Raw genomic sequence first — 27,469 nt, forward strand, 5'->3', positions numbered from 1 at the left:
CTTGTGTTGTTGAATACGCGCTGTCAAATTTTTTCAAGAAAGTTTTGCTGTGTCAGAAAAATTGCAGAAAAATAATAAATTAGTGTATAAAAGTTGAACTGTGTTGATAAAACTTCAAGTAGCTATAAGATATTGGGTACGTAGCAGATGAAGGGAGAGAAAACTGAAAGAAGGCTTAAACCAACACCTGGCGAAATTAAAAGCTGGGCCAAGTGTAGGCCAAATAGTAAAATTATTGGGAGGATGACTAATATTTGTTATTGCTTTTCTCTTACCATTTGTGTGCATGCCTTGATTTGTCAAACACTCGCATATTAGGGCAAACCATTTGACTTGCTGACTGGTTGAAGGTTTCGCTTTGTTCGGTGGGACCTACATACGTCATCCACGTGCCCGCGGGTGTTCAGTTTATGTCATTTCTGCTAATGTTTATTTTTATATGTTTATATTTATATGTTTATATTTATAGTTCCAGGCTTTTAACGGTATATATTTACAGGTTTTTCATCTTTATTTGCAACAAACGCAAACATCTACGGATTTCAGAACATACATCCAAAGAGGTACAAGAAAGGCAACACCGACACACGTTAGTGAACTTGGCCTAAATGTCGGAAAGAAGTTTAAGAGTTGGCGCTCGGGTCGACATTACCGGCAAGGATCTACAAGGAACAGTTGCTTATGTGGGCATGACCAGTTTCGCCGTTGGCAAGTGGGTGGGTGTGGTGCTCGATGAACCGAAAGGTAAAAATAATGGCACTATCAAAGGACAAACTTATTTTGAATGTGGTGAAAATTGTGGTATGTTTGTACGGCCTACACAATTGCGTGTCATCGGTGGTAGTCCCGATTCAAAAAAATCAAATGAAGATATACCCGATTCGGCAAGTAGCTTTCGTACGCCCATGGCACAGCCCACTAAAGCACGACTGAGCGGGTCTCGTAGTTCGCTCTCTTCCAGCCGCCAATCATTGCCCGGTTCACGTAGTCAACTTTCATCTTCACTCATCGAACGTAGTGGTAGTACAGCAAGTACTAGTTCAAGTGGCGGCCGGAAGAGTTTGCAGCCACCCAGTATAACAGCAAGGGATCATTTAATTGGCTCTGCACAAGCATCGATTTCATCCATACCGATAGCTGAGGGTGGTAGCGGTGGTAATGGTAATGCATCGCATTCAACATCGAAGCGTGCTTCCTTCGTAGAAACTGGTTTCCTTGAGATTCTTAAGCCGCAGTTTACGCCATTGCAACCAATGCGGTCGCCTTCTTTTACTGCTGCACCAACTGGGCCCACCGCTGAGGAGAAAGCTGCAGCTGCGGCACAGCAAAAACTCAACGAAGAGCTACAAACGCAAGTTACAGATTTGAATGAAAAGCTGGAAACTCTCAAACAACGGCGTAATGAAGATAAGGAACGTTTACGCGAATTTGATAAAATGAAAATTCAATTTGAGCAACTGCAGGAATTTCGTAGTAAAATCATGGCTGCGCAAGCATCGCTACAAAAAGAGTTGCAGCGTGCCAAACAAGAAGCGAAAGATGCCATTGAAGCGCGCGAAAGACATGCACAAGAAATGTCCGAATTGTCTGATAATGTCGAACTCATTACATTGGACAAGGAAATGGCCGAAGAAAAAGCGGACACACTACAACTCGAATTGGATTCCGCGAAGGAGCGTATTGAAGAATTACAAGTTGATTTAGAGCTATTGCGATCGGAGATGCAAAATAAAGCAGAAAATTCGATTGGTGAAATTTCGGGCGAAGGTGGTGGTGTTATGTCCACATATGAATTCAAACAATTAGAGCAACAAAATTTGCGTTTGAAAGAGACTTTAGTGCGTTTGCGTGATTTATCGGCGCATGACAAACATGACATACAGAAGCTAACAAAAGAATTGGAAATGAAAAAGTCAGAAGTAGCCGAATTGGAACGCACAAAAGAAAAGCTATCGAGCAAAATTGATGAATTAGAAGCGACAGTAGCCGATTTGCAGGTGAGTTTTAAGTATTTTTACAAGAAAAAGACAAGTAAAGTAAGACATTAGCAGTAAAAATGGAATCTCATAAAAAATATGAAGTCATGTTTCTTTTTTTTTTTAAGTAATAAAGCCGTTCATTTCCGGCCCAGAAATCAAACGGAGAATCAGTCTCACTGCTTAAGACTAAGCAGGCAATTGAAAAGTTAAGTCCTTTCTCGCTCTGTAAGTTTATCATCACATCTGCCTGATATGGTTCGGAATCATGGACGGTGTCTATAGAGAAAAGATGAGGCGGCCCTTAAAAGTATGCGAAAGAAAAGTTCTGCGGAACGATGCCAACGTTATTGTGATTTTTGTTGTAACCCCCAAAAGAATTCCACCGTTCTGTAGATTCTAACAGGCATGGCAACTTACTTAATCAATCGCGGCCATATTCTTAACTCTCAATCTGCTGGAGGCGTGTTACCAACGTCGTATGCTAAGCGGCAGGCTTGGTGTTAGGGTAATTTGCTGCATTTCTGCCATGAAAATCTTCTCAGCTAGCAAATTCATTTGCCTTAACAGATTCCGTTCGAGGTTGGCATAAAGCACGGAGGTACGCCAATTCATAGGATTGAAAAGAAGCACATCGTTTAGTTGTTGTTGTTGTTGTAGCAATGCTCGCCCCACCTAATAGCCGCGACCGATCACAAATTGTCATCAATATCCTCTAACGGGAGTCCAAGGAAACTTGCCGTTTCAACAGGGGTGGTCCATAAGGAAAGGGGTGTTAGAGGCGTTGGTTCCACATTACAATTAAAGAGATGGTTGGTGTCATGTGGGGACACATTGCAACCGGGGCATACATTTTGTATGTCGGGGTTGATTCTGGATAGGTAAGAGTTTAACCTGTTACAGTATCCAGAACGAAGTTGAGCAAGAGTGACACGCGTTTCCCTGGGGAGTATGCGTTTCTCTTCCGCGAGTTCTGAATATTTTTCTTCAAGTACTGGATTCACCGGGCAATTCCCGACATAAAGGTCCGACGCCTGTCTATGGAGTTCACCAAGGACCTGCTTGTGTTTTTTCGCTTCATACGGCTGTGTTCTCAGGTGCCGTATTTCCTCAAAATGCTTACGGAGATGACTCCGTAGGCCCCTAGGTGGTGCTGGTTCGTCAATCAGATGTCTGTTGGGATGCCCAGGTTTCTGGGTATTCAACAGGAACTGTTTGGTCAGCATCTCATTTCTCTCCCTGATGGGGAGTATTCTCGCCTCATTATGCAGATGGTGTTCTGGGGACATAAGAAGACAGCCCGTGGCGAGTCTGAGAGCAGTATTTTGGCAGGCCTGTAGTTTCTTCCAGTGGGTAGTTTTTAGGCTTGGCGACCATATGGGTGACGCGTAGCACGTAATCGGCTGGCTAATTGCTTTGTATGTGGTCATGAGCGTTTCTTTATTTTTTCCCCAGGTACTGCCAGCAAGGGATTTGAGGATTTTATTACGGCTCTGAATTCTCGGAACAATTGCGGTTGCGTGCGCACCAAAATGTAGATCCTGATCAAACGTCACACCCAAGATTTTGGGGTGTAGGACAGTCGGTAGCGTAGTGCTATCGACGTGGATGTTCAATATGGTCGACATTTGGGGCGTCCATGTTGTAAATAAGGTCGCGGAAGATTTAGTCGGTGACAATGCCAGGTTTCGCGAGGCGAAAAAACTGGAGAGATCAGGGAGATAGCCGTTTATTTTATTGCATAGCTCATCGATCTCTGGGCCTGGGCCTGTGGCCATTATTGTGCAGTCATCGGCGTAGGAAACGATTTTGACTCCTTCCGGTGGTGAAGGTAGCTTAGATATGTAGAAATTAAACAAAAGTGGGGATAGGACACCACCCTGTGGCACCCCTTGTTTAATTCTCCATGGTTTTGATGTTTCGTTTCTGAATTGCACCGATGCCTGCCGACCACCCAGATAATTTGCGGTCCACCTTTTAAGACATGGGGGAAGGGTAGACCCTTCCAGGTCTTGCAGTAACGAGCCATGGTTGACCGTATCAAAGGCTTTTGATAAGTCTAGCGCTACGAGTACTGTTCTATGGTGGGGGTATTGATTCAAACCGCAATTTATTTGGGTGCCAATGACATTTAGCGCGGAGGTAGTGCTATGGAGTTTTCTGAAGCCATGCTGATGAGGGGCTAGCTGCAAATGTGCTTGAAAATAAGGGAGCAAAATGGCTTCAAGCGTCTTTGCCACTGGCGATAGGAGAGATATCGGACGATATGACTCACCTACGTTAGCTGGTTTCCCAGGCTTTAGTAGCGGGACCACCTTGGCCATTTTCCATTTCTCGGGTATGACAAAGGTGGAAAGAGACAGGTTGAAGACATGCGCTAAATATTTGAAACCCTCTTTCCCTAGGTTTTTAAGCATCGGCATGGCTATACCGTCTGGGCCCACTGCTTTGGATGGTTTAGCGCGACCAATGGCGTCCTCAACCTCTCTAGCGGTGATGGTGATTGGTGACGCGCTGAATTTGTGTTTATGTGCGTGTCTATTGGCTCTCCGTCTATCTTTGTCGACCGTAGGATGCATTATATATTGTCGGCAGAAAGCGCTCGCGCATTTTTTCGCATCCGACAGCACCTTATCGCCAAAGGCGATGGAAACTTTGTCTTTGTGCTTAGTCGGATTCGATAGGGACTTTACGGTGGACCAAAGTTTACCTACACCGGTAGAGAGGTTACAACCTCTTAGGTGCTCTTCCCATTTCGCCCGCTTGTGTTCGTCCACAAGCAATCTGATGCGTTGGTTTATATCCCTTATTTGGGGGTCGCCTGGATCAAGCTGTCTTATAAGGTCGCGTTCCCTCGCTAAGCTCGCGGCCTCCGCCGGGAAGTGGGCCGGATTTCGGGAATTCTCCCGGCGGGAATGAAATGTGCCGAGGCGGATTCAATGACCTTACGGAAGGCACACTCCCCTTGGCGGGCATCAGTCGGGATAGGGAGGGCAGCAAAGCTGCTGTCTGTTGCAGATTAATATTCTTCCCACTTTCCTTTTTTGAAGTTTATGAAAGTGCGTTTTTCGCTCGAACGAAATAAGTATGGGCAGGTGGTCGGATGCCAATGTTACCATCGGCTGCCAGTTGGCGCAGTTTACGAGTTCTGCGCTCACGATTGAGATGTCCGGCGAGCTATGACAGCTTCCTACCATACGTGTGGGGGCGTCTCCGTTTATTGTGCAGAACGTCGTTTCTTCTATTTGATCCGCCAACATCTCACCCGTACTGTCCGCCCGCAAGTTTGAATGCCATAGGTCGTGATGGGCATTGAAATCGCCTAAGATAATGCGATTGTTGCCAGTGAGTAAGGCCTCGATATTAGGGCGGTATCCACTGGGGCAACAGGTGACAGGAGGGATGTAGATGTTGATGATTTCTAGATTTGCATCGCCTGACCGGACAGATAGGCCTTGACGTTCTAAGACATTGTCCCTGCGGTCGATGCCAGGATCAAATATATAATATTGCACAGAGTGGTGTATAATAAACGCGAGGCCGCCTCCATTTCCGCTCTCGCGGTCTTTCCTGTGGACATTATACCCAGAGCAGGTCTGCAATGCAGATCTTGCTGTGAGTTTAGTCTCTTGAATCGCAGCAATGCGGATGTTGTGCCGCTTCATGAAATCGACTATCTCCGTAATCTTCCCAGTTAGTCCATTACAGTTTAACTGCAGAATTCTGAAGTGCATGAGGGGTGACGCCGCCACTCTAGGGGTAAGTGACGGGTGACTACGCCTAGGTTGTAGAAGGCCAGGACGCAATTGCTGTTGTGGCCTTGGGACTGGGCGCCCTTGGGCAAGCATTGGGGTACCCGGATGATTTGGGTTTGCGACCTGGCAACATGGCGCGATGAAACCCGTCGAGGGATTACCGTCGCGGAGACCAGAACATCTAGGAAAGTGGCACCACCCAAGGCAGGAGCTGCATTGAGCGGATGTCGCAAACCTATATATTCTGTGCTGGCAGACGGTGCAAACGGAGGTAGGGACTAAGAGTCTGTTTCCCTGACCTGCACGATTTGTGCCAGAAAAGAGGAGGGGAGAAGAAGACGGGGGCAGGGGCTGATGCTCAGCATTGCTACCAGCTCTACTACGAAGTTAGTAGTTATGAGTGGTATCAGCTGTTAGAGTTGTTGGCGCCGTGGGGCGCGAGCAGCAGCGGGTACTTGTTGTGGCTTGCTGAGCAGCGAGGCTGCTGGAAGGTAGTGGGGGGGGGGGGGGGGGGGGGGGCGCTTAGGCGTAGACTACGGGACGCCCTTGGGCGTGAGCAGCAAGGAGCCACAAAAGATTTATAAAAGTTACGTGGACGTCGGGTTTTGGGATCAAGCCCAGAACAACCTGTCCGATGCAACCATCCCTTGCACGAGACACACTGAACAGAGTATGACCGTCCTAAAAAGATTCTTTTCTGGCAAATGCAGCAAACCCATTTCTCAGGACCGGGGTCAGGAGACGGACCCGAATTGGGTTCGATACCTTCCCGGAGTAAGAGAATATGTAGCAGTCCTGCTGCAAGGAGCTGCTGGGAGGGTGACAATTTGTGGGAGGGACGAAACAAATTAAATGGGGTCACACTGAAATGACAGTCCTTGGTCGGGAAAAATCCCGAGTCGCTCCGGTACATAGAACCGACTGCCTTGGGAAGTATTACCTACTAGTACTTATTTTTCTGATTAAATATCATTTAGAAATAACTTGTGCTACACATGTAAATAAACTTCTAAAACTAAGGGTAAATTCTAACTAGAACACATTAAAGACTACAGCTACGGAGTGCAAGTTCCTAGCCGTATATAAATACTGCTCGTGTTGATACTTAGAACCTACTGTCTTAGATTACTTTCAGTGAACAAATTCTCGTTACAAATCTTCATTAAATGAAATTTGTTAACATATTTTTTAAATGTCTTATTTACTCATCGTCCGCTTAATACACCAAAAACCTGACCAACAGACTTTTCGAAACTGCATTTTTTTACAGATTTTAGTTCGATAAATTGAAATACACCCCAGTAAAAAGCGGTAGAACCAGAAACGGCTACCTCCCTGATCTCTCCAGTTTTTTCACCTCTCGAAACGTGGCATTATCACCGACTAAATCCTCTGCGACCGTATTTACAACATGGACGTCCCAAATGTCGACCATTTTGAACATCCACGTCGATGGCACTACGCTACCGACTGTCCTACACTGGGTGTGACGTTTGATCAGGATCTACATTTCGCAATTGTACCGAAAATCCAGAGCCGTAATAAAATCCTCAAATCCCTTGCTGGCAGCCGATTGCATGCTACGCGTCCCCTATATGGTCGCCAAACCTAAAAATTACACACTGGAAGAAGCTACAAGCCTGCAAAAATACTGCTCTCAGAGCCGCCACGGGTGGTCTTCTTATGTCCCCAGAACACCATCTACATAATGAGGCGAGAATACTCCCCATCAGGGAGAGAAATGAGATGCTAACCAAACAGTTCCTGTTGATTACCCAGAAACTTGGGCATCCCAACAGACATCTGATTGATGACCCAACACCGCCCAGTGGACGAAAGAGTCATCTCCGTAAGGATTATGAGGAAATACGGCACCTGAGAACTCACTCGTATGAAGCCAAAAAACACAAGCAGATCCTCAGTGAACTCCACAAGCAGGCGTCGGACCTTGATGCCGGGAATTGGCCGGTGAATCCAGTACTCAAAGAACAGTACCCAAAACTTGCGGAAGAGGAACGCACAATCACAAGGGAAACACAAGTCACTCTAGTTCAACTTCGATCTGGATACTGTAACAGGTTAAACTCTTACCTATCCAGAATCAACCCCGACATACGAAATGTATGCCCCGCTTGCAATGTTTCCCCACATGACACCAACAATCTCTTTAATTGTAATGTGGAACCAACGCTTCTAACACCCCTCTCATTATGGTCCACCCTGTTGAAACAGCAAGTTTCCTTGGACACCCGTTAGAGGATATTGATGACAATTTGTGATTGGTCGCGCCTATTGGATGGGGCGAAGCACTGCTACAACGACAACAACATATCCCAATTTTGACAAGCAATATCTGCTTGTATTGAATATGAAAATGTAAAATTTTTAATTTCTTGGTTAGCGCCTTTGTGAATTAAGTTTACGATTATGAGGTGGGTTTTGTCTAAGGCTGGGGTAACACTCAGTCAATCCAGAGTCGAGTAAAGGTCCCACAAACCCCTACTGAATAAATACAAGATATTTATGTGTTACGAACGCACGCACACACGGCTGGGGATATTAGGCGGACAGCAGCTTTCCGTGCAAAGATGGAGGCGGTGGCTAATAGGCGTAGTAGTAGCGGAGGGGTCGGTACGGTGGTTTAGCGGTGGTGCAGTAGCGGGCGGGATGGCACGGTTGTCCGGGAGCAGCGGCGGGATCAGCGCGGCGGCCGGACGGCGGACAGTATTAGCGGACGGATTGGTACAGTAGTATGAGCGCAGTGGCTGGACGGCGGACAGTATTAGCGGACGGATGGGTGTAGCGGTATAGACGAAGTGACGGCACCAGCGAACTGGATGGACGGTGATGCAGCGGCTTAACGGCGGTAGGATGGCGAGCGGCCAACGGTCGTCGTAGCAGCGGCGTGACGGATGCAGCGGCTTAACGGCGGTAGGATGGCGAACGGCCAACGGTCGTCGTAGCAGCGGCGTGACGGATGCAGCGGCTTAACGGCGGTAGGATGGCGAACGGCCAACGGTCGTCGTAGCAGCGGCGGGACGGATACAGCGGCTTAACGGCGGTAGGATGGCGAACGGCCAACGGTCGTCGTAGCAGCGGCGTGACGGATGCAGCGGCTTAACGGCGGTAGGATGGCGAACGGCCAACGGTCGTCGTAGCAGCGGCGGGACGGATACAGCGGTTCAACGGCGGTAGGATAGCGAACGGCCAACGGTCGTCGTAGCAGCGGTGGCACCAGAGGGGCGACGGTGCGACGGCAGCGGCGGTGGGCTACGGAGCGCGTACCAGGGCAGAGAGAGAGAGAGAGAGGAAATAGGCCGGTGACGGGGTTTACCTGGACAGCGGCTGCGTGTTCCGGGCGGGGTCGGATAGGCGTACCAACGGGCTGGTATTGGTCGGTCGGCTGCAACGGGATCTCTAGTCGCTCTTCTTCGGCAGCTGTGGTAGTCGCGGGGTCAGTCACCTGCGGAAGAGACTGCGAGGACTCGTTAGTGCTGGTTTCACTGCTGGACACCCCCGCCTCCCTAGTTGCACGCTTATAGAAGGTGCGTAAGAGGGGCGGGGCTGTACCAGCCGATATACCGTGGATCGATCCGTGCGCGGAGGGGAAGTGCACCCTAACGGCACAACGGTAGCCCCTTATGCGCACGCATCGACTAACGGCCGAACCCAGAGTTGAGGGGGAGGGGGGTATAGTCATTAAGGCGTCGGGCCGCTCAACACCCAGGGGGACGACGGGTGGCAATAGCACAAAGGCATCCGCCCCGCTCGTCCTTACCCGGGTGAAGGGTGACCCGTGCCATGACGGCTCCCCTTCCACTCAACTAGCCGAAGCCAGAGCTGAGGGGGAGGGGGTTATGTAGTCTTTAGGGCGTCGGGCCGCTCAACACCCAGGGGGGCGACGGGTGGCAATAGCACAAAGGCATCCGCCCCGCTCGTCCTTACCTGGGTGAAGGGTGACCCGCGCCATGACAGCGCCCCTTCCACTCAGCTGGCCGAAGCCAGAGCTGAGGGGAGGGGTGACATAGTCATCAAGGCGTCGGGCCGCTCAACACCCAGGGGGGGCGGCGGGTGGCAATAGCACAAAGGCATCCGCCCCGCTCGTCCTTACCTGGGTGGAGGGTGACCCGCGCCATGACAGCGCCCCTTCCACTCAGCTGGCTAGCAGGAGTGGCAATTTTGTCTTTAAAAGGACAACCACTCCCGCTGGCTCACCTGCGAGGACTGAATTGCAAAAATGCAAATTCAGTGTTTATATGGGTGGTGACACAAACTGGTTGAGAATTCAACGCTCCGTTATTGTGTTTTTCATTGGTTTGCTATTTTAGTGGTTGTTGGCTACGCTATTGGTTTGTAATTTAGTGGTTGTTGGATATGCTATAGAAAAATGAGTACAGGGAGGTTCAGGTTTAAGTGAATAAGGAAATACAAGGGGTGGTTACGTTATTGTAACGCTACGTTACAGTCCCCCTCCCACTTCGGTTGACGGAAAGCTGCGGTGGGGGAAAGGTGGATCTCCAGGCGTGGCCTAGGTGTTATGCCGGTGTGCGTGTGGGCGAAGCACTTTATTTAAAAATTATTATTGCTTTTTTTCAAAAATATACAGAGTCATTCCACTTATATATATAACAGAGTTAATGTTAACATTTCATGTTTTAATGGCAAAAAGTATTGTTTTTTTATAAAAAAAAAAAAATTTATCTTTCATTTTCCTATTTTTTTTTTTTTTTTTTTGTCGGGGATGGAGTCGTACTAAACTGTATCCGTTGTCGTACTTCTCGTGTTCCCTGTATAATGTTATGTAGATATATGTATATATATATATATTGGTTTGTTATTAGTTTTTTTTTTTTTTTTTTTTTTTTTTTGTTGTTTTTGTAGTATATATTTTTTTCTTATTATTTGAAACATAATTCACAATTCATTTATGTCTTAAGTCTAACAGTTTTGTAAATTGTATAAGTGTATATAAAGAAAGATATATTTTTCGGCCTCCTCTTCGTGTGTTATTCGATTGGTACCACCCTTTTTCTCCCCATCAGTGAAACTGTCGCCTGTGTTTTGTCTATTATTTTTACCTTGACCCGCTTGGTTTTCCAGCGGAACGTATAGCTCTTCCTGTCCTTGTGGTCCGAGCGCTTTAATTTCAGTTCTCTGAAGAACTGTTCGGGATCAGGGTCACCCTCGTCGTATGATGTTTTTTTTCCCTGTTTGGTTGTGTCCGGTGTCGCCCCGTTTTTGTTGCTTTGGCGTAATTTCTTTAATAGACTCCTCTGGGTCCGGCCGTTCATTTATTGCCTTTTCTGTGGGCACCTGTTTTGCGTGCGGGTCGGCTTTTCCTTTCTCTGGTGCCAACTCCTGTTCCCTGATGGCCATTAGGTGGTCGTAGCTTGGTGGGCCGTGAAAAATTTGTATATTTTGGATTTTTGGCTTGTTCGCCGGCCATAATGTTGCCTCAAACGGTGGGCGCCACGGCCGTATTGGTTGTGGTGAGTCCGGTGGTATGGGTTGCCGGTGTTTTCGACTCATATTGGACGGTCTGGTTCCTGCAATGAAGAGGTAAACGGGTTGTTTATGATTTGTACGGCTTTAAGTCTTGCAAGTGCGCGTGTGCACGTTGTCGCTTTGGTTGCTCTGGGTGGCCTAATTTTACCGTGTTCGTCGAAACGTATTCCATCACCAAGTACGGGCCGGAAAATTTTGGTGCTAACTTCTGGGCGAATTTGTCTGCCGCGGATGAGAGTGGGTGGTCCCTTTTCATCACCTGCTCGCCTATACGTGGCTTCCATTGCCGTCTGCGTAAGTCGTAGTGTTTTTTCTGTTGCTTTGAAGCTTTGGCTAGGTGCCCTTTTATCTCGTCCCACAACTTGGTGATGGACGGTGGTACGATTGGTGGCTCTGCTGGTACTGCTCCCTCCGTGCGCACTTGCTGCGGTGCGGTAAGGTCTCTACCGAAGTTGATTTCTGCTGCTGATGCTGTTGTAGATTCGTGGCTGGCCGTGTTTATCGCGAATGCTATTTGCGGTATCTCCTGGTCCCAGGTGCGGTGGTCGTCCTTGCATCGCTGAGCCATCATGGTTTTCACGACTCGGTTGGTTCGCTCGGTGGGGTTTTCGTGCGGGGCGTAGGCTGCCGTAAACTTGTGGTCGATGCGGTGGTCCTTTAAAAACGTTGCTAATGCCTTCCCAACGAATTGTTTGCCATTGTCTGTGAGGAAGGTTTTCGGGCAGCCAAATCGGTATATGACTCTTTCTTGGAGTGCTTTGATTACGCTTGCCGTTGTCGCTTGGCGCACTGGGATCAACTCCACCCACTTGGAGAATTTATCCACCATGACGAGGAGGCACGTATTTCCTTGCTTGGAACGGGGTAGTGGCCCTACGAAGTCAGCGGTTACTATTTCCCACGGTCGTGATGATTGCATGGTTGCCATCAATCCTGCTGGGCGTCTTTGCTCGACTTTGTATTCTGCGCATCTGATACACTTCCGTACGTGTTTGAGGACATCGCGGAACATCCCGGGCCAGTAATAGTTCTGTTGTGCTCTCTTAAGCGTCTTCTTCACCCCGAGATGTCCGGCGGCGGCGGCGTCGTGGACTTCCTGTAGTACGTCCTTTCGTCGGTCGGCTGGGATGCACAGCTTCCATTGCGGTGACCGCGACAGTTGATTTCTCGGGGAAATGTGGCGGAAGAGTCGGTTATCGACGATCTGGTAATCTGGATGTGCTTGAGGTTTTTCCCGCACCTGTCTTGCTTTCCTCTCGTGCCAGTCGTTTGTTCCGTTGGTTATGGTGTACAAAATGTCGTCATCGGCGTGTTGTAGCGGGCAGCGGGAGAGTGCGTCGGCTACCACGTTCTGTGCTCCTTTTCGGTATTCTATCTCGAAATTATATTGTTGCAATTCCAGTGCCCATCTTGCCAGACGTCCAGAGGGGTTTTGGAGTGAGTGCAGCCATTTTAGTGAGTGGTGGTCGGTGATGACGGTGAAGTGATACCCCTCCAGGTACGGTCTCATCTTACGGATACCCCATAGCACGGCGAGGCATTCTTGTTCGGTGGCCGAGTATCGCCTTTCCAGCTGGGTTAGGCTTCGGCTGGCGTAGGCTACTACATTCTCGTGGTCGGAATGGCGTTGATAGAGCACGACGCCCAGGCCCTCTCCGCTCGCGTCGGTCTGGAGAAAAAACGGTCGAGAGAAGTCCGGACAACAAAGTATTGGCGCGCTGGAGAGCTTATCCTTGAGTGCTTTGAAAGCGTGATTTTGTTGCGCCTCCCATTTCCAGACTTGTCCCTTTTTCAGCAGTTGGTTAAGCGGCGCGGCGAGCGTAGAGAAGTCTGCCACGAAGCGGCGGTACCATGACGCGAGTCCAAGAAAACGGCGGAGCTCTTTGAGCGTTTTCGGTGCGGGCATCTCCTGTACAGCGGATACTTTTGCTGGATCGGTGTGAATTCCTTTCGAACTGATGATATGTCCTAGGTAATGGAGTTGTTGCTGGACGAAGCTGCATTTTTCGAAGTTTACTTGCATCCTGTGTCTTTGTAGGCGCTCGAACACTTCCCTCAAGATCGCCAAGTGTTCTGCGAAGGTATCTCCCAATACGATGATATCGTCCAGGTAGGCGAAAACTTTTGGTTGGAGTTCGGGTCCAAGTATCGAATCCAGAGCGCGTTGAAAGGTCGCCGGAGCAGAGTGTAGGCCAAATGGCATGACTTTCCACTGGAACAACCCTCTGCCAGGAACTGTAAATGCGGTGTATGGTCGGGATGCTCTGGCGAGCGGGATTTGCCAGTAGCCGTTCTTCAAGTCAATGGTCGAGATGAATTTCGCCTCTTTCAGCTGGTCGAGAATGGCTCCAATTTGCGGCAACGGGTAAGCGTCTGGTTCGCTGGCGGCGTTGAGTTGACGGTAATCGATGCACATCCTCCACGTGCCCTGTTTTTTGCGGACTAGCACGATTGGCGAGCTGTACGCGCTTCGTGATGGTTCTATTCTTCCTCCGGCTAATAACTCGTCTACCTCTTCGTTGATTACTTGTTGCATGGCCGGGTTGCGGGGATAGTATCGTTGCTTCAGCGGTCGGTTGTGTTTGAGACGAATCGTATGCTCGGCTGCAGTGCTTGGTCCGATGATTTCGCCAAACCGCTTTTGGTGATGCGCCAGGAAGTTTCCCAGTTCCGTGTTTTGTTCGTCGCTCAGGTGTTCTCGGCTCGTCAATGTACATAGCGTATCCAGTTCGGGTGCTCTCTTGGTCACGGTGGCCTCTAGCGGCTGACCATCCAGCGTGAGGATGATTCCCCTCTGTCTTAGGAAGTCCATTCCGAGGATTACCTGTTCGGCCAAGTTTGGGATAACGGATAGCATCGCGTCTGTGGTTCGTCCTTGATACACAATCCTTGCCGGGTAGGAGTTCGAGGTAAAGACACACGTTTGGTCTGCCAGCTGGATGCTTCGCTTGTTGGGGCGCGCCTTGATGTTGTTCCTTTCTAGGTGTTTCCGTACGGTGTCATCTACATAGGATAGGGTGGCGCCGGTGTCCACTAGTGCGCGCACGCTCATGTCCTCGATGAGCACTGGTATATAGAATCGGCCATCTACTTGTGTTTTTGCGGTCGATTTGCTGGCGGGTGGTTCCTTCGGCTTCTCTGGTCGGACGTACGGTGCTTGGCGGCTTCCTTTAATAGCGTTGGACGGCGTTCGGGGTGCGTTCTCGGTAGCTGGGCTGGTCGGAGGGCATGGGCAGTCCCTGGAGAGGATGTTGTCTTGGCCACACCGGGAGCAGAACTTCCTCCAGGGGCCCTTACATTGGAAGCGTTGGTGTCCGCGTTCCTTGCAGCGCCAACAGCACTCTTTGCTGTCGTATTCCATGGGTAGGTGGTATAGGCTGTGGGCCACCATTTTTCCCTGTTTCGCTTCCTCGCCTCTTAACAGCTCATACTCTTCCGTTAGCTCCAGGAGCTCCTCGATCGTCCTAAACTCGCTGCGTTTGACAAAAAGGCGGTATTCCACGCGTAGACCATCATAGATCCGTTCGAGGTGATTCTCTTCGCACATCGTCGGGTGTTGGCGGATCAGCGTTTCCAGTGCGAGGATGTAGTCCTTGGCCTTCTCTCGGCCTTGCTGTTTGCGTTGTCGGATGGCCTCTTCCAAATGTCGTATGTGTCGCTTAGGTAGAAAAAAATTTTGCACCTCCCTCCGCAGATCGCTCCAGCGGTGTATGTGTTGCTTACGGACGCGGTACCATTGCAGTGCTTTCCCACGTAGAAGCTCCGGCAGTGTTGGGAGGAGTCGGTCGACGGGGATGCGGTAGCATTCGGCAAGCTCCTCTATCCTCTCAAGAAATTCGTGCAGTGACTCCTCCCCCGAAAAGTGCAAGTCCCAGCGGCGAACGGTATTCATAAGTTCACCGTCGCTCATTTCGTCTCGTTTTGGTAATGCGTTCTCTCCCTTTCCTCCGTGCGGCTGTGGGCTGTGGATCTGGATTGAAGGGATCGGCTTTGTTGTTGGCTGGGGTAGCGTAGCGAACTCCCCCTCTTCCTCGTTCACTTCTCGTTCCAGCTCTTTCAACAGGTCTTCACTGGATTTCCTGGCGCGTTTCGCTCGCACGTAAGTACTCAGTGCGCGGCGCAGCTCGGCTACGGTTTGGCCTTCCACGTCGATTCGGTGTTCCTTACACTCCTCGATCAGCTTCTCCTTCCTAAGTAGGTAGATCCAATTGAGCGAGTCGGTGTTCAGCAGCGTGCCTTCCGGAGCCTGTGTGTGTGTTGTTTCTAGCGGTGCGTTCGTCGAACCCGCCCCGGCAGTGTTGGTGGTGGTTGTAGTTGTTTTTCCACGGTCATCTGCGGAGGAGGGTCCCTGCTCGGGCGCCATTTATGAGGTGGGTTTTGTCTAAGGCTGGGGTAACACTCAGTCAATCCAGAGTCGAGTAAAGGTCCCACAAACCCCTACTGAATAAATACACGATATTTATGTGTTACGAACGCACGCACACACGGCTGGGGATATTAGGCGGACAGCAGCTTTCCGTGCAAAGATGGAGGCGGTGGCTAATAGGCGTAGTAGTAGCGGAGGGGTCGGTACGGTGGTTTAGCGGTGGTGCAGTAGCGGGCGGGATGGTACGGTTGTCCGGGAGCAGCGGCGGGATCAGCGCGGCGGCCGGACGGCGGACAGTATTAGCGGACGGATTGGTACAGTAGTATGAGCGCAGTGGCTGGACGGCGGACAGTATTAGCGGACGGATGGGTGTAGCGGTATAGACGAAGTGACGGCACCAGCGAACTGGATGGACGGTGATGCAGCGGCTTAACGGCGGTAGGATGGCGAGCGGCCAACGGTCGTCGTAGCAGCGGCGTGACGGATGCAGCGGCTTAACGGCGGTAGGATGGCGAACGGCCAACGGTCGTCGTAGCAGCGGCGTGACGGATGCAGCGGCTTAACGGCGGTAGGATGGCGAACGGCCAACGGTCGTCGTAGCAGCGGCGGGACGGATACAGCGGCTTAACGGCGGTAGGATGGCGAACGGCCAACGGTCGTCGTAGCAGCGGCGTGACGGATGCAGCGGCTTAACGGCGGTAGGATGGCGAACGGCCAACGGTCGTCGTAGCAGCGGCGGGACGGATACAGCGGTTCAACGGCGGTAGGATAGCGAACGGCCAACGGTCGTCGTAGCAGCGGTGGCACCAGAGGGGCGACGGTGCGACGGCAGCGGCGGTGGGCTACGGAGCGCGTACCAGGGCAGAGAGAGAGAGAGAGAGGAAATAGGCCGGTGACGGGGTTTACCTGGACAGCGGCTGCGTGTTCCGGGCGGGGTCGGATAGGCGTACCAACGGGCTGGTATTGGTCGGTCGGCTGCAACGGGATCTCTAGTCGCTCTTCTTCGGCAGCTGTGGTAGTCGCGGGGTCAGTCACCTGCGGAAGAGACTGCGAGGACTCGTTAGTGCTGGTTTCACTGCTGGACACCCCCGCCTCCCTAGTTGCACGCTTATAGAAGGTGCGTAAGAGGGGCGGGGCTGTACCAGCCGATATACCGTGGATCGATCCGTGCGCGGAGGGGAAGTGCACCCTAACGGCACAACGGTAGCCCCTTATGCGCACGCATCGACTAACGGCCGAACCCAGAGTTGAGGGGGAGGGGGGTATAGTCATTAAGGCGTCGGGCCGCTCAACACCCAGGGGGACGACGGGTGGCAATAGCACAAAGGCATCCGCCCCGCTCGTCCTTACCCGGGTGAAGGGTGACCCGTGCCATGACGGCTCCCCTTCCACTCAACTAGCCGAAGCCAGAGCTGAGGGGGAGGGGGTTATGTAGTCTTTAGGGCGTCGGGCCGCTCAACACCCAGGGGGGCGACGGGTGGCAATAGCACAAAGGCATCCGCCCCGCTCGTCCTTACCTGGGTGAAGGGTGACCCGCGCCATGACAGCGCCCCTTCCACTCAGCTGGCCGAAGCCAGAGCTGAGGGGGAGGGGTGACATAGTCATCAAGGCGTCGGGCCGCTCAACACCCAGGGGGGGCGGCGGGTGGCAATAGCACAAAGGCATCCGCCCCGCTCGTCCTTACCTGGGTGGAGGGTTACCCGCGCCATGACAGCGCCCCTTCCACTCAGCTGGCTAGCAGGAGTGGCAATTTTGTCTTTAAAAGGACAACCACTCCCGCTGGCTCACCTGCGAGGACTGAATTGCAAAAATGCAAATTCAGTGTTTATATGGGTGGTGACACAAACTGGTTGAGAATTCAACGCTCCGTTATTGTGTTTTTCATTGGTTTGCTATTTTAGTGGTTGTTGGCTACGCTATTGGTTTGTAATTTAGTGGTTGTTGGATATGCTATAGAAAAATGAGTACAGGGAGGTTCAGGTTTAAGTGAATAAGGAAATACAAGGGGTGGTTACGTTATTGTAACGCTACGTTACACGATATACAGTCTGTACCAAAAGAAAGTTTTCACACTTTGAAAGTATCAATATTACCTTCACTTGAGGGTTTGCCGGATGACACAATGGAACATTTTCTATTTTTTCAAAATGATATGTAATCCAACGACCATACCACGCTGAATACATCGGTTCTCGTCCGTCTATCCTATCTAATTTAATGTAAACACAAAACCCTTACAACCAAAAAGGCTATGGACGAAAATAGGAAATACTGCACTTTCAAAAGAAAGTGTACAAATTGGCGTTCATGCGTGTGCAAGGAAAGAAGCCGTTACGGAAATTGCTGTAAGATTACCGAAACGGTCTGAAAAAACTTCTTATATCCCAACCAAATTAAACGGTTAAACTCCGCTAAAAAAGCAAAATGGGAACACATCTTCCTTTGGAATGTATTTATAGCAATGAAATTTGGCAACGAAAGCAAATTTGAGGTGCCAGAGAAGAAAAAAGCAACAAGGATATGGAGAACAATAAATAGGGTTTTTGGCGGAATTCAATGTTATATCCAGAGTAAAACATCGAGTGGTTAGGTAACAGTGTGGCGGGGTTTTGGCGTATGGGTGATGTGGGTAATTTGGTTTTGATGTTGCCAGGGAAGAAAAAAGCAACAAAGATTTGGAGAACAATAAATAGTGCTTTTGTAAAGGCAATGTTATATCCAGAGTAAAACATTGAGGTGTTAGGTGATGGTGGTAATTTGGTTTTCATAGATATTTCAATGAATAAATTAAACTATTTGAGTATTTTAAAGAATAATTTGAGCACCGGCGCCGAAAAATTCAGTTTGGGTGTATCATGGGTATTTCAGCACGACAATGATCCTAAACACACTACGAAAGCTGCCAAAGAACGGCTTCTCCATCACTCTCCAGGCAGTTTGATCACCCGCCGCAGTCACTTGACCTAAACACATCGAGCATTTATGGGAGAATCTAGACAGAAAAATCCGAAAAAGGAAGTTAAGTAGTAAGAAATGCTCAAAGCTGATATTTCGGTGTGTACATTTTCATTTGACACTGACTGTATAATTGAATATCAAAGGTAATGGTCTCTTATCGATACATTTGTTAGTTTGTTCTTTGTAAACTGAAACAAAATTCGAATTAACGCAAACAACAAGTTTTTAGACGTATTGCACAATAATTTTTTTTTATTACATTATTGCATTTTATGATGGAAAAACTGAAAACCGCCTTAAACGATTATTTACATTTATTTATTTCCTGTCTATAACTTCTTTACTTATTGATTATATTTCTGTACGTACACCAGTATTCCAGTTCTTTTCATTCATATCAGCACATTGCGCCCACGAATTCGTTAAGAGATCATAACATTAAACCGAACATTTGCAAAAAAAAAAACGGAAAATTTTGGTGTGAATACACAAAGATCTACAAAACAGCTGCGTATTGACACGCACTTAGCTTATAGTCGATGCTTGATTTAGCATGAAGAAGCCGATCATTTAAATAGCTTATGGATAAGAGACTAACTGAAGATAGGGAAAAGGCTTTATGATCGCACCGTTGGGCTCTTTTACACGAGACGATTTACGGTCGAATATTTGCCGTTCAACCCAAATTACACGGCAATCGGTGGTTGAATATGCAAAAAAAAGCCTTATCTTTATCCGTGATTCAAGGACTTGTTAAGCGTCATATATAGCTTAACAGCTTCTCCGACCCATACATAGCTTCAGAATTTTTCCAACCCGCTCCTGAGAATCATGTGATACATTTATACAAATTTTATAATTACAGGTGGGGCTCTGCCGACCTCAAGTTCCTTAAGAAATGTAAAAGTGGTATTGCCTTAAGTTTTCGATGCGTTCATATCAAATCATTCTCGAGATAGTCGGGCTTGTAACTTAATCTACTAGTTCCAAACCGCAGCCAATATATGTATATTCGGCGTTGGGTCTATCAAAATAAATAACACTCTCTATGCATTCAAGCGCAATACAAAGCTTTGTAGCTACACAGTTTCCGCAACGCAGTTGTCAACCTCACCTACCCAAGGGAAATATTGTTATAAATATAAATGTACATATCATACACATACATATATAGCAGGGGGGCTCTGGCGACCCCAAGTTCCTCATGAAACTAAGGGGTGGATGAGTGGGATAGCAGAAGGGCTCTAATTGGTTGTTGTTGTTTTTGTTGTTGTTGGGTCCTATTGGGCATATTGAATTATTCCCAAGATGGCTGGGCTTGTACCTTAATGATGATTGTTACGGAAAAGTACTGGATCCATATCCGGCAAAAGACCATCAACATCGATAACACTCCCCAAAACCTAAATACAAAGCGAAATTTTTGCATGTGGTTATAAAAAATCGTTCCCGATATGGTCGGGCTTGGTACCGGAACGTTCCGGATCAGCATCCGGTAAAGGACCGTCCTTATCGCTACAACAACAAAAACAACAACATGGCAAGTTAATTAGAAGACGCCTATTCCTATATGGTGGATGATTAAGACTTGACTCCTAATTAAGACCTCGCAATTCAAAAATTAAAAACTGTCTCTGGACTGACTCGATCCGGCTTATATATGAGCAATACTCAAGAATAGGACGTACCATCGAGGTATAAAGGATCTTTGTAATGTAAGGGTCATCAAACCCCTTAGCCCACCGTGTGATTAATCCGAGTACACCTCTTGCTTTGTTTAATGTAGTTAAAATAAAATAAAACTCAATTTTGGAGTAAAAATAACGCCGAAAAGTCTTATCATTCAGTATATATTATTTACAGTAATTTAAAAAAGTGTAAATTTGTTATACACCATCTTTGAAACGAGTCCAAATCAACCTGAAGTTGGTCAACATAGGACGAGTCAGAGGGTTGGTATGTGTAACAAAGTTTTAGGTTACCAGCATACATAAGAACTCAAGAATGTGATCATACATTTGTGAGCAGGTTAAAAAGTAATGGACACAAACGGCTATCGTGGGACACTCCAGAAGTTACTTCAATCGACTTCGAAAGACTGTTTTTGAATAGTAATTTTGCTACTCCCTATCTCCTATCAATTACATTACCAGATGACATGGAGTGTGTAAAATTATAGGATTTTCGTTCCTAAGTAGCTCACTAATGTAAGAATGATTTTCCTGGGACCATATTCGGTTATTTCTGTTATCATTCCTCTATACCGTTTTTAATGCTTTCATGTTGTTGTTGTTGTTGTTGTTGTTGTTGTTGTAGCAGTGCTTCGCCCCATCCAATAAGTGTGACCAATTATAAATTGTCATCAATATACTTTAACGGGAGTCCAAGGAGGCTTGCTGTTTCAACAGGGGTGGACCATAATGAGAGGGGTGTTACAGGCGTTGGTTCCACATAACAATTGAAGAGATAGTTGGTGTCATGTGGTTGCACATTGCAAGCGGGGCATACATTTTGTAAGGTGAGAGTTTAACCTGTTACAGTATCCAGATCGAAGTTGAGCTAGAGTGACTCGTGTTTCCCTGGGGAGTGTGCGTTCCTCTTCCGCAAATTTTGGGCACTGTCTTTTAAGTACTGGATTCACCGGGCAATTCCTGACATAAAGATCCAACGCCTGTTTGTGGAGTTCACTGAGGACCTGCTTATGTTTTTTGGCTTCATACGGCTGTGTTCTCAGGTGCCGTATTTCCTCATAATGCTTACGGAGATGACTCCTTAAGCCCCTGGGCGGTGTTGGCTCATCAATCAGATGTATGTTGAGATGCCCAGGTTTCTGGGTATTTAGCAGGAATTGTTTAGTTAGCATTTCATGTCTCTCCCTGATGGGGAGTATTCTCGCCGCATTATGTAGATGATGATCTGGGCACATAAGAAGACAACCCGTGGCGGTTCTGAGGGCAGTATTTTGCAGGCCTGTAGCTTCTTCCAGTGAGTAGTATTTAGACTTGGCGACCATATCGGGGACGCGTAGCATGCAAAAGAAAACTATGCGTTCACCAAAGGTTCCTTTTCCTAAAATGATAAAAAGTTGTGATTTTTTTTTCAATCACTTTGTTCCACAAGTAGTCTACTGCCCACTGGCACAATACTTTGGCACCAGCAGTAATTACTTAATAAAATATTTCAATATAACTTACCAAAAAAATATTCTATTTCTCCTCAAAATCTGCTTGCAAAACTAATGGGGCTCAGGAGGTAAACGCGATTTAGAGAAACACGCTTTTTTTGTTATCAATTGGCTTCACACCAGCTTTTGTTTTAAGTTGCCATATCATTTCGCTACTAAACCGACTTACGCTTTTGTTCGCAAACTTCTTCAGGGTTAAATTTCATTGATATCCACTTTTTATATACTCCATATATAGGAACAAGTCGATGCTGCACTTGGCGCTGAAGAAATGGTCGAACAATTAGCCGAAAAGAAAATGGAATTGGAGGACAAAGTAAAAATGCTCGAAGAAGAGGTGGCGCAACTTGAAGCGCTTGAAGAGGTACACGAACAGTTGGTGGAAAGCAATCATGAATTGGAAATGGATTTACGTGAAGAATTGGATTTAATGAGCGCTGCGCGCAAAGAGGCTCTACGTGAACGCGATGCAGCAATTGAAACAATCTACGATCGCGATCAGACAATCACCAAATTCCGTGAGCTGGTACAAAAACTCAACGAACAGTTGTTAGATTTGCGCGAACGCACGACAAATAATGATCCCAAATCGCTACAAGATGCCAATAGTGGCGTCAATTTTGCAAGCGAAACCATTGATTATAAGCAAATGTTTGCAGAATCGAAAGCTTATACGCGTGCCATTGACGTACAGTTGCGTCAAATTGAGCTCACGCAAGCCAATGAGCATGTGCAAATGCTAACGGCTTTCATGCCGGAATCTTTCATGAGTCGTGGTGGTGATCATGATTCTATATTGGTTATATTGCTTATATCACGCATCGTCTTCAAATGTGGCATTGTAGTGAGTCAGACACGTGAACGTTTTCCAGCGGTGGATAATGTCACACGTGAAGTTGTATTCCAGGGACATTCAGTGCAACAGTACGCGTTCAAGTGTCGCCTCATGCATTACATACACAATCTGCAATGCGCGCTGCATCAAATACTTTATGGCCTAAATAGCTGTCAGCCAGATACGTTATTGCGCGCAGGAAATTCACTACCCGAAATGGTAGCGCAAGAGAAAACTATTGATGGTATTATTGAGTTGCTGAAATCGAATCAGTTGGATGAGAATTCTACTACAGAGCATATTGAGAAATGTGTTGCGTTCTTTAATGCCATGAATTCAGTGTTACTGGCTGGCGAAGATCTAATCAACGAAACACAAATGATACGCGATTGCGTTGCTGCGCTCGGTTCCGCATGCGAGTCGATTTTGAATGATGTAGCTATAGCGCGCACAATTGTGCGTGAGGGTGGCGACACCAGCGACTCCACACTCCTCATGCAATACCTCAGCGAGCAAACGGAGGCAATCAAGCAGCAATTGAAGTTGATTAAGCGACGCCTGCCACAAGATTTGCATGTCATTAAATGCGGCATATCACCACTGAAGTTGGAAGCAATGCGTCAAATTACGCATTCAATGTCGCGCATAATGTCTGTTCTGCATGTGGCCACAAAACAGGCAGTGCATAGTATTGCTGCCTCCATTGAAACGGATAACACTGCGGAACATACAGTGGAGCATGCGAAATTTTGGGAACTACTCACACATGCTTGTGAACGCGTTTACGAGCAAGATGATCGCGGGCCATCGCAAAACTTCAAAAGTATGCTATCACAAGCGAATATCGATTTGCAGCAGCTTGCGCAATATTTATTAGATAAGGAATATGAGATTATGTCTTTCGCCAATCAGAAGCAAGAGAAAACCGTTTCACCAATCATCTCACGCGCTCAACTTGTTAAGAAGCAGCTAGAACAGAAAAATGTGCTTGCAGCAACGCTTGAAAATCGTGAAGCGGATATCAAACAATTGAAGCTTGCGGCCAAACTAAAACAGAATGAGCTATCCGAAATGCAAATACGCAAAGATCTTGCTGAGAAGAAACTGTCAGTTTTGCAAAGCGAATATGAGCACACAGTCGAGAAATGGAAGCGTGAATACGAGGAGACAAATGCTAAACTGCAGTTGCTGCAAAAGAAAGAAAAAGAGTACGAGGACACGCTAGATCATTTACAAAGTGATATTGAAGCGCTCGAGAGTGAGAAGAGCACTTTGCGCGAAAAGTTGAAATCGACTGGTGGAGTTGTCGGCAGCAGCACCTCCAAACGTTTTGCAGACTCTTCGCTTTCATCCACAAGCGGCAGCATTGGCGGTGGTGGCAGCAGTCATGGCGTTACAGGTAGCACACCACTCATCGCTGAAGAGCTGCAATTGCTAAAGACTGTTCTACATAACGAACGTAACGCGCGCCTACGCATGCAGGCGCAACAAATACGCGACAAGTTGAATAAGTTTGATCCTATTTATGTACCGCAACCAAAGGATAAACGCATCACAGAATTGGAAAGTGAGCTGACGCGCATGAAGCATACTTGGGCTTTGTCGCTGCTACAGGCTGGTCCCAAAACGGTTGATGCTGCTTTGGAATCGGTTGTCGCTTTACAGCGTCGTAATCAGCAATTGCCCGATAAAGCGGAGATCTCGTCGCGCGCTAGCCATTTGGCGGCTGAAATACTCACAGAATATTTGCAAAGGAATCCACATCGCGCGGCGAACTGCGATTTTGCTGCCTTTCCTACAGTAGAGGTCAAACGTGTTTTGAAGATTTAAGTAGCAAGGAATGTTTGTAGTTAGTAAGTAAAGACGACTTTTAGTGCAACTTGCAAGTGGCTTGTAATGTGTTGCTTGCGTACGCTGCATACTATCTATTAGATATTGGCTTTAAGCGTTTATAGACATGTATTTGCGAAGTACTTTTTGTAAGAAGCCACACATCATTACTCAGAAATTTTATAAAGAATTGTATTGTATTTATAGCTTATGTCACTACGAGCGCTCCCTAGGCGATGCCCAAATGGAACCCCTTATTCTTGACTCACGCTCCAAATCGAAGTTTGACCTTACACTAGCTGCATGCCGGATAACATCAACACTAGGGCTGGGACTATCCGCATCTTCGCATATCCGGATATCCATACGAATATCCGTTGACACGGATAAAATCCGGACGGCATGGATATCCGTTTAATATTGGTTTGTGAAACTATCCGGATATCCGGATTTATGAAGATCCGGTTAGTAACCGTATTTTTGGATATCCGGTGAAAGCCACAAATTTAGGTACCATTTACATATATGTATTTATTTAACACTAATAAACAAAAATTGTTGATGTTCGTTAAATTGTAGCTTTTTAATTTTTGACGTAAATTTAATAATGTACAAACATATTTTGTGAATAATTTTTCGATGTATGCTTCGTTCAATTCTGATATGTAGATATTCCAGTATCCGGACATACGGATATCCGGATTTTTCGTTTACGTATCCGGATAACCGGATTTTGTGCTTAGCTATACGGTTATTCGAATATCCGGTTTATCCGGATGGTTAAAAAATCCGGATGCAGTTCACAGCCCTATTCAATACAGAATAGTTTGGTAATATTCCGATTTTTGAGGTTATGGCTGAACCACGACCCGCTATGTGAAAGCTGATGGCGGATTCGGATTTAGGGCCTAACAATACAGATACGTTAAAGCTCTCAGGGTCTTGATCCGATAATTTTTTGTTTTTTGTTTTGCGGTTGTGTAATTTATCGTATATAATTTTTTAGATTATTTGAAAAGTAAAAAGTTTATACATATTGAATAAGAAAAGAAGGCAAATCTTCTAAACACACGGTCGCCGAGGTGCGGTAGTAGCGTGCTCCGCCTACCACACCGAAGATCTTGGGTTCAAGTCACAGGAAAAGCAACATAGGATAGGTTAGGTGGTAGCTGCCCTGATAAGGATAGCTCACTTGGACTACACGAAGGTCCGTTGTGATACCACATACACCAAAAATAACGGTGACTTAGATCTAGCTACTTAGAGAATCGTTGGGTAGCAACGATAAAGCTCCGAATGATACCGATCTCAACTTTGGATATATCCTCGGGAGATCCAAGTGAGTCGCGACCGAAGTACTTTCGCCTAGTTCTGGCAAAAGCTGGACAATCAAGCATAAAGTGATTTGGTGATTCCACCTCATCATCCTCCATACAGCTGCAGCAGGATGGAGTTTCCAGTATATTGAGACGTACCGCATGGATACCCATGGGACAGTGCCCTGTCAAAACCCCAATGACCATTGATAGGTGAGCCTTAGTGAACCCAATTATTTCAGCAGACCTCCTGCCATCCACTTTTGGCCAGAAAGATCTTGCTACCCTGCAAGACGTGGTATCCGCCCAACGTTTTCTGAGCTGATTCGAGGCCCAGCTATGGAGGAGCAATCCACAGGTGGCCAGCGGGATCCCGAAATCCCTACAGCCATCTTCATCCGGTGCAGTTGTACCGATGCGGGCTAAGAGATCCGCTTGACAGTTACCCGGGATATCACTATGGCCCGGGACCCAGATAATCTTAATTGTAAAATAATTCGATGCAATCGTAAGCGAGGTCAGGCACTCCCAGACCACCCTCGATCGCACTGTATTTGAGCTCAAGGCCTTGATAGCCGCTTGGCTATCAGAGTAGATGTTAAATTCCCTAACCGTGGTAGCACTGGATAGCATTCCATCCACCGCATCCTTAATCGCAGCAATTTCCGCTTGGAATACACTGCAGTGATCAGCCAACTTAAACTTGCGGCTTAAATTTAGCTCTTGATAATCTAATATCTACGTTTAGGAGTAAAACTCGAATGTGAATATCTGTAGACTCAATTAGGTAGGTTCCGTGTGGACGCCATTTTTGCACATTTCACTTTCCCCATATGAGTAGCTAACTTTTATATTTTAATCTTGAATAATGTATTAAAGCAAACGCTTGCATTGTAACTAATTTTAATTGTATTTTTATTAAATGTTAAAAAATTTGGAAATATATATGCACTACGTATGAAACTGAAGCGCACAAATTCAAATTAAAAGATGCACCTAAACGAGCATGTTTATGTTAATTTCTTGTACTTTACTGCGTCAAACAAAAAAATTTCCCATTTTAGCTTTTTACAAAAAATTATTAAAAAAGTTTATAAAATTAACAAATAAATAATATAAACAAAATGCGCTTTATTTTTTTATTTTTAATTACACTATAAAATCTGAAAACATTTCATGAAATTGTCGAAGCTTTTCGGGTAAACTTTTTTATGAACTTTTTTATTTAAATTAAATGTTTTGTATAATCATAAAGACAGAGTATTAATAAATATGTATTTTTACTGTTAACAACTATTTAATTATTATTTAAATACAATAAAATAAATAAAAAATGAATGCTTATTGTTTGTAGTGTTGTTGTTCTAACTGTAGCGATAAGGGCACTCTCCGCAAATTTTGTGGAGTGTTATCGATGTTGATGTTCCTTTGCCGGATATAGATTCGGTACGTTTCGTTAACAAGCACATTATGGTGCCAGCCCGACCATCTAGGGAACGATATGACTACATTGAACCTTTCAGGCCATCAGGTCACCCAACCCCTTAATTTCACAAGCAAACTTTTGGTCGCCAGAGCCCGGCTTGCTAAATATGTGTATGATACATTGATATTTGGCGGTCACCGTGGTGTGATGGTAGCGTGCTCCGCCTACCATACCGTATGCCCTGGGTTCACACCCCGGGCAAACCAACATCAGAATTTTAGAAATAAGGTTTTTCAATTAGAAGAAAATTTTTCTAAG

At 46.9% G+C, this 27,469-nt stretch overlaps 1 protein-coding gene across 2 annotated transcripts; it reads left to right on the plus strand.

Moving 5' to 3' along the window:
• DCTN1-p150 (dynactin subunit 1) lies at positions 1 to 27,063 on the plus strand. Of its 2 annotated transcripts, XM_067787336.1 has the most exons (4): positions 1 to 136; positions 500 to 1,997; positions 21,983 to 24,432; positions 24,617 to 27,063. In XM_067787336.1, exons 2-3 carry the CDS (start codon positions 609 to 611, stop codon positions 24,407 to 24,409), a joined length of 3,816 nt encoding a protein of 1,271 aa, XP_067643437.1. In that variant the 5' UTR covers positions 1 to 136; positions 500 to 608; the 3' UTR covers positions 24,410 to 24,432; positions 24,617 to 27,063. The 2 variants fall into 2 exon arrangements, with proteins under 2 accessions (XP_067643437.1, XP_067643436.1); XM_067787335.1 differs by having other exon boundaries at positions 21,983 to 27,063.
• Positions 27,064 to 27,469: the final 406 nt, after the last annotated feature.

Source organism: Eurosta solidaginis, chromosome 5 (genome assembly GCF_040869045.1).
Source record: "Eurosta solidaginis isolate ZX-2024a chromosome 5, ASM4086904v1, whole genome shotgun sequence".
In the NCBI taxonomy this organism is placed as follows: domain Eukaryota; kingdom Metazoa; phylum Arthropoda; class Insecta; order Diptera; family Tephritidae; genus Eurosta; species Eurosta solidaginis.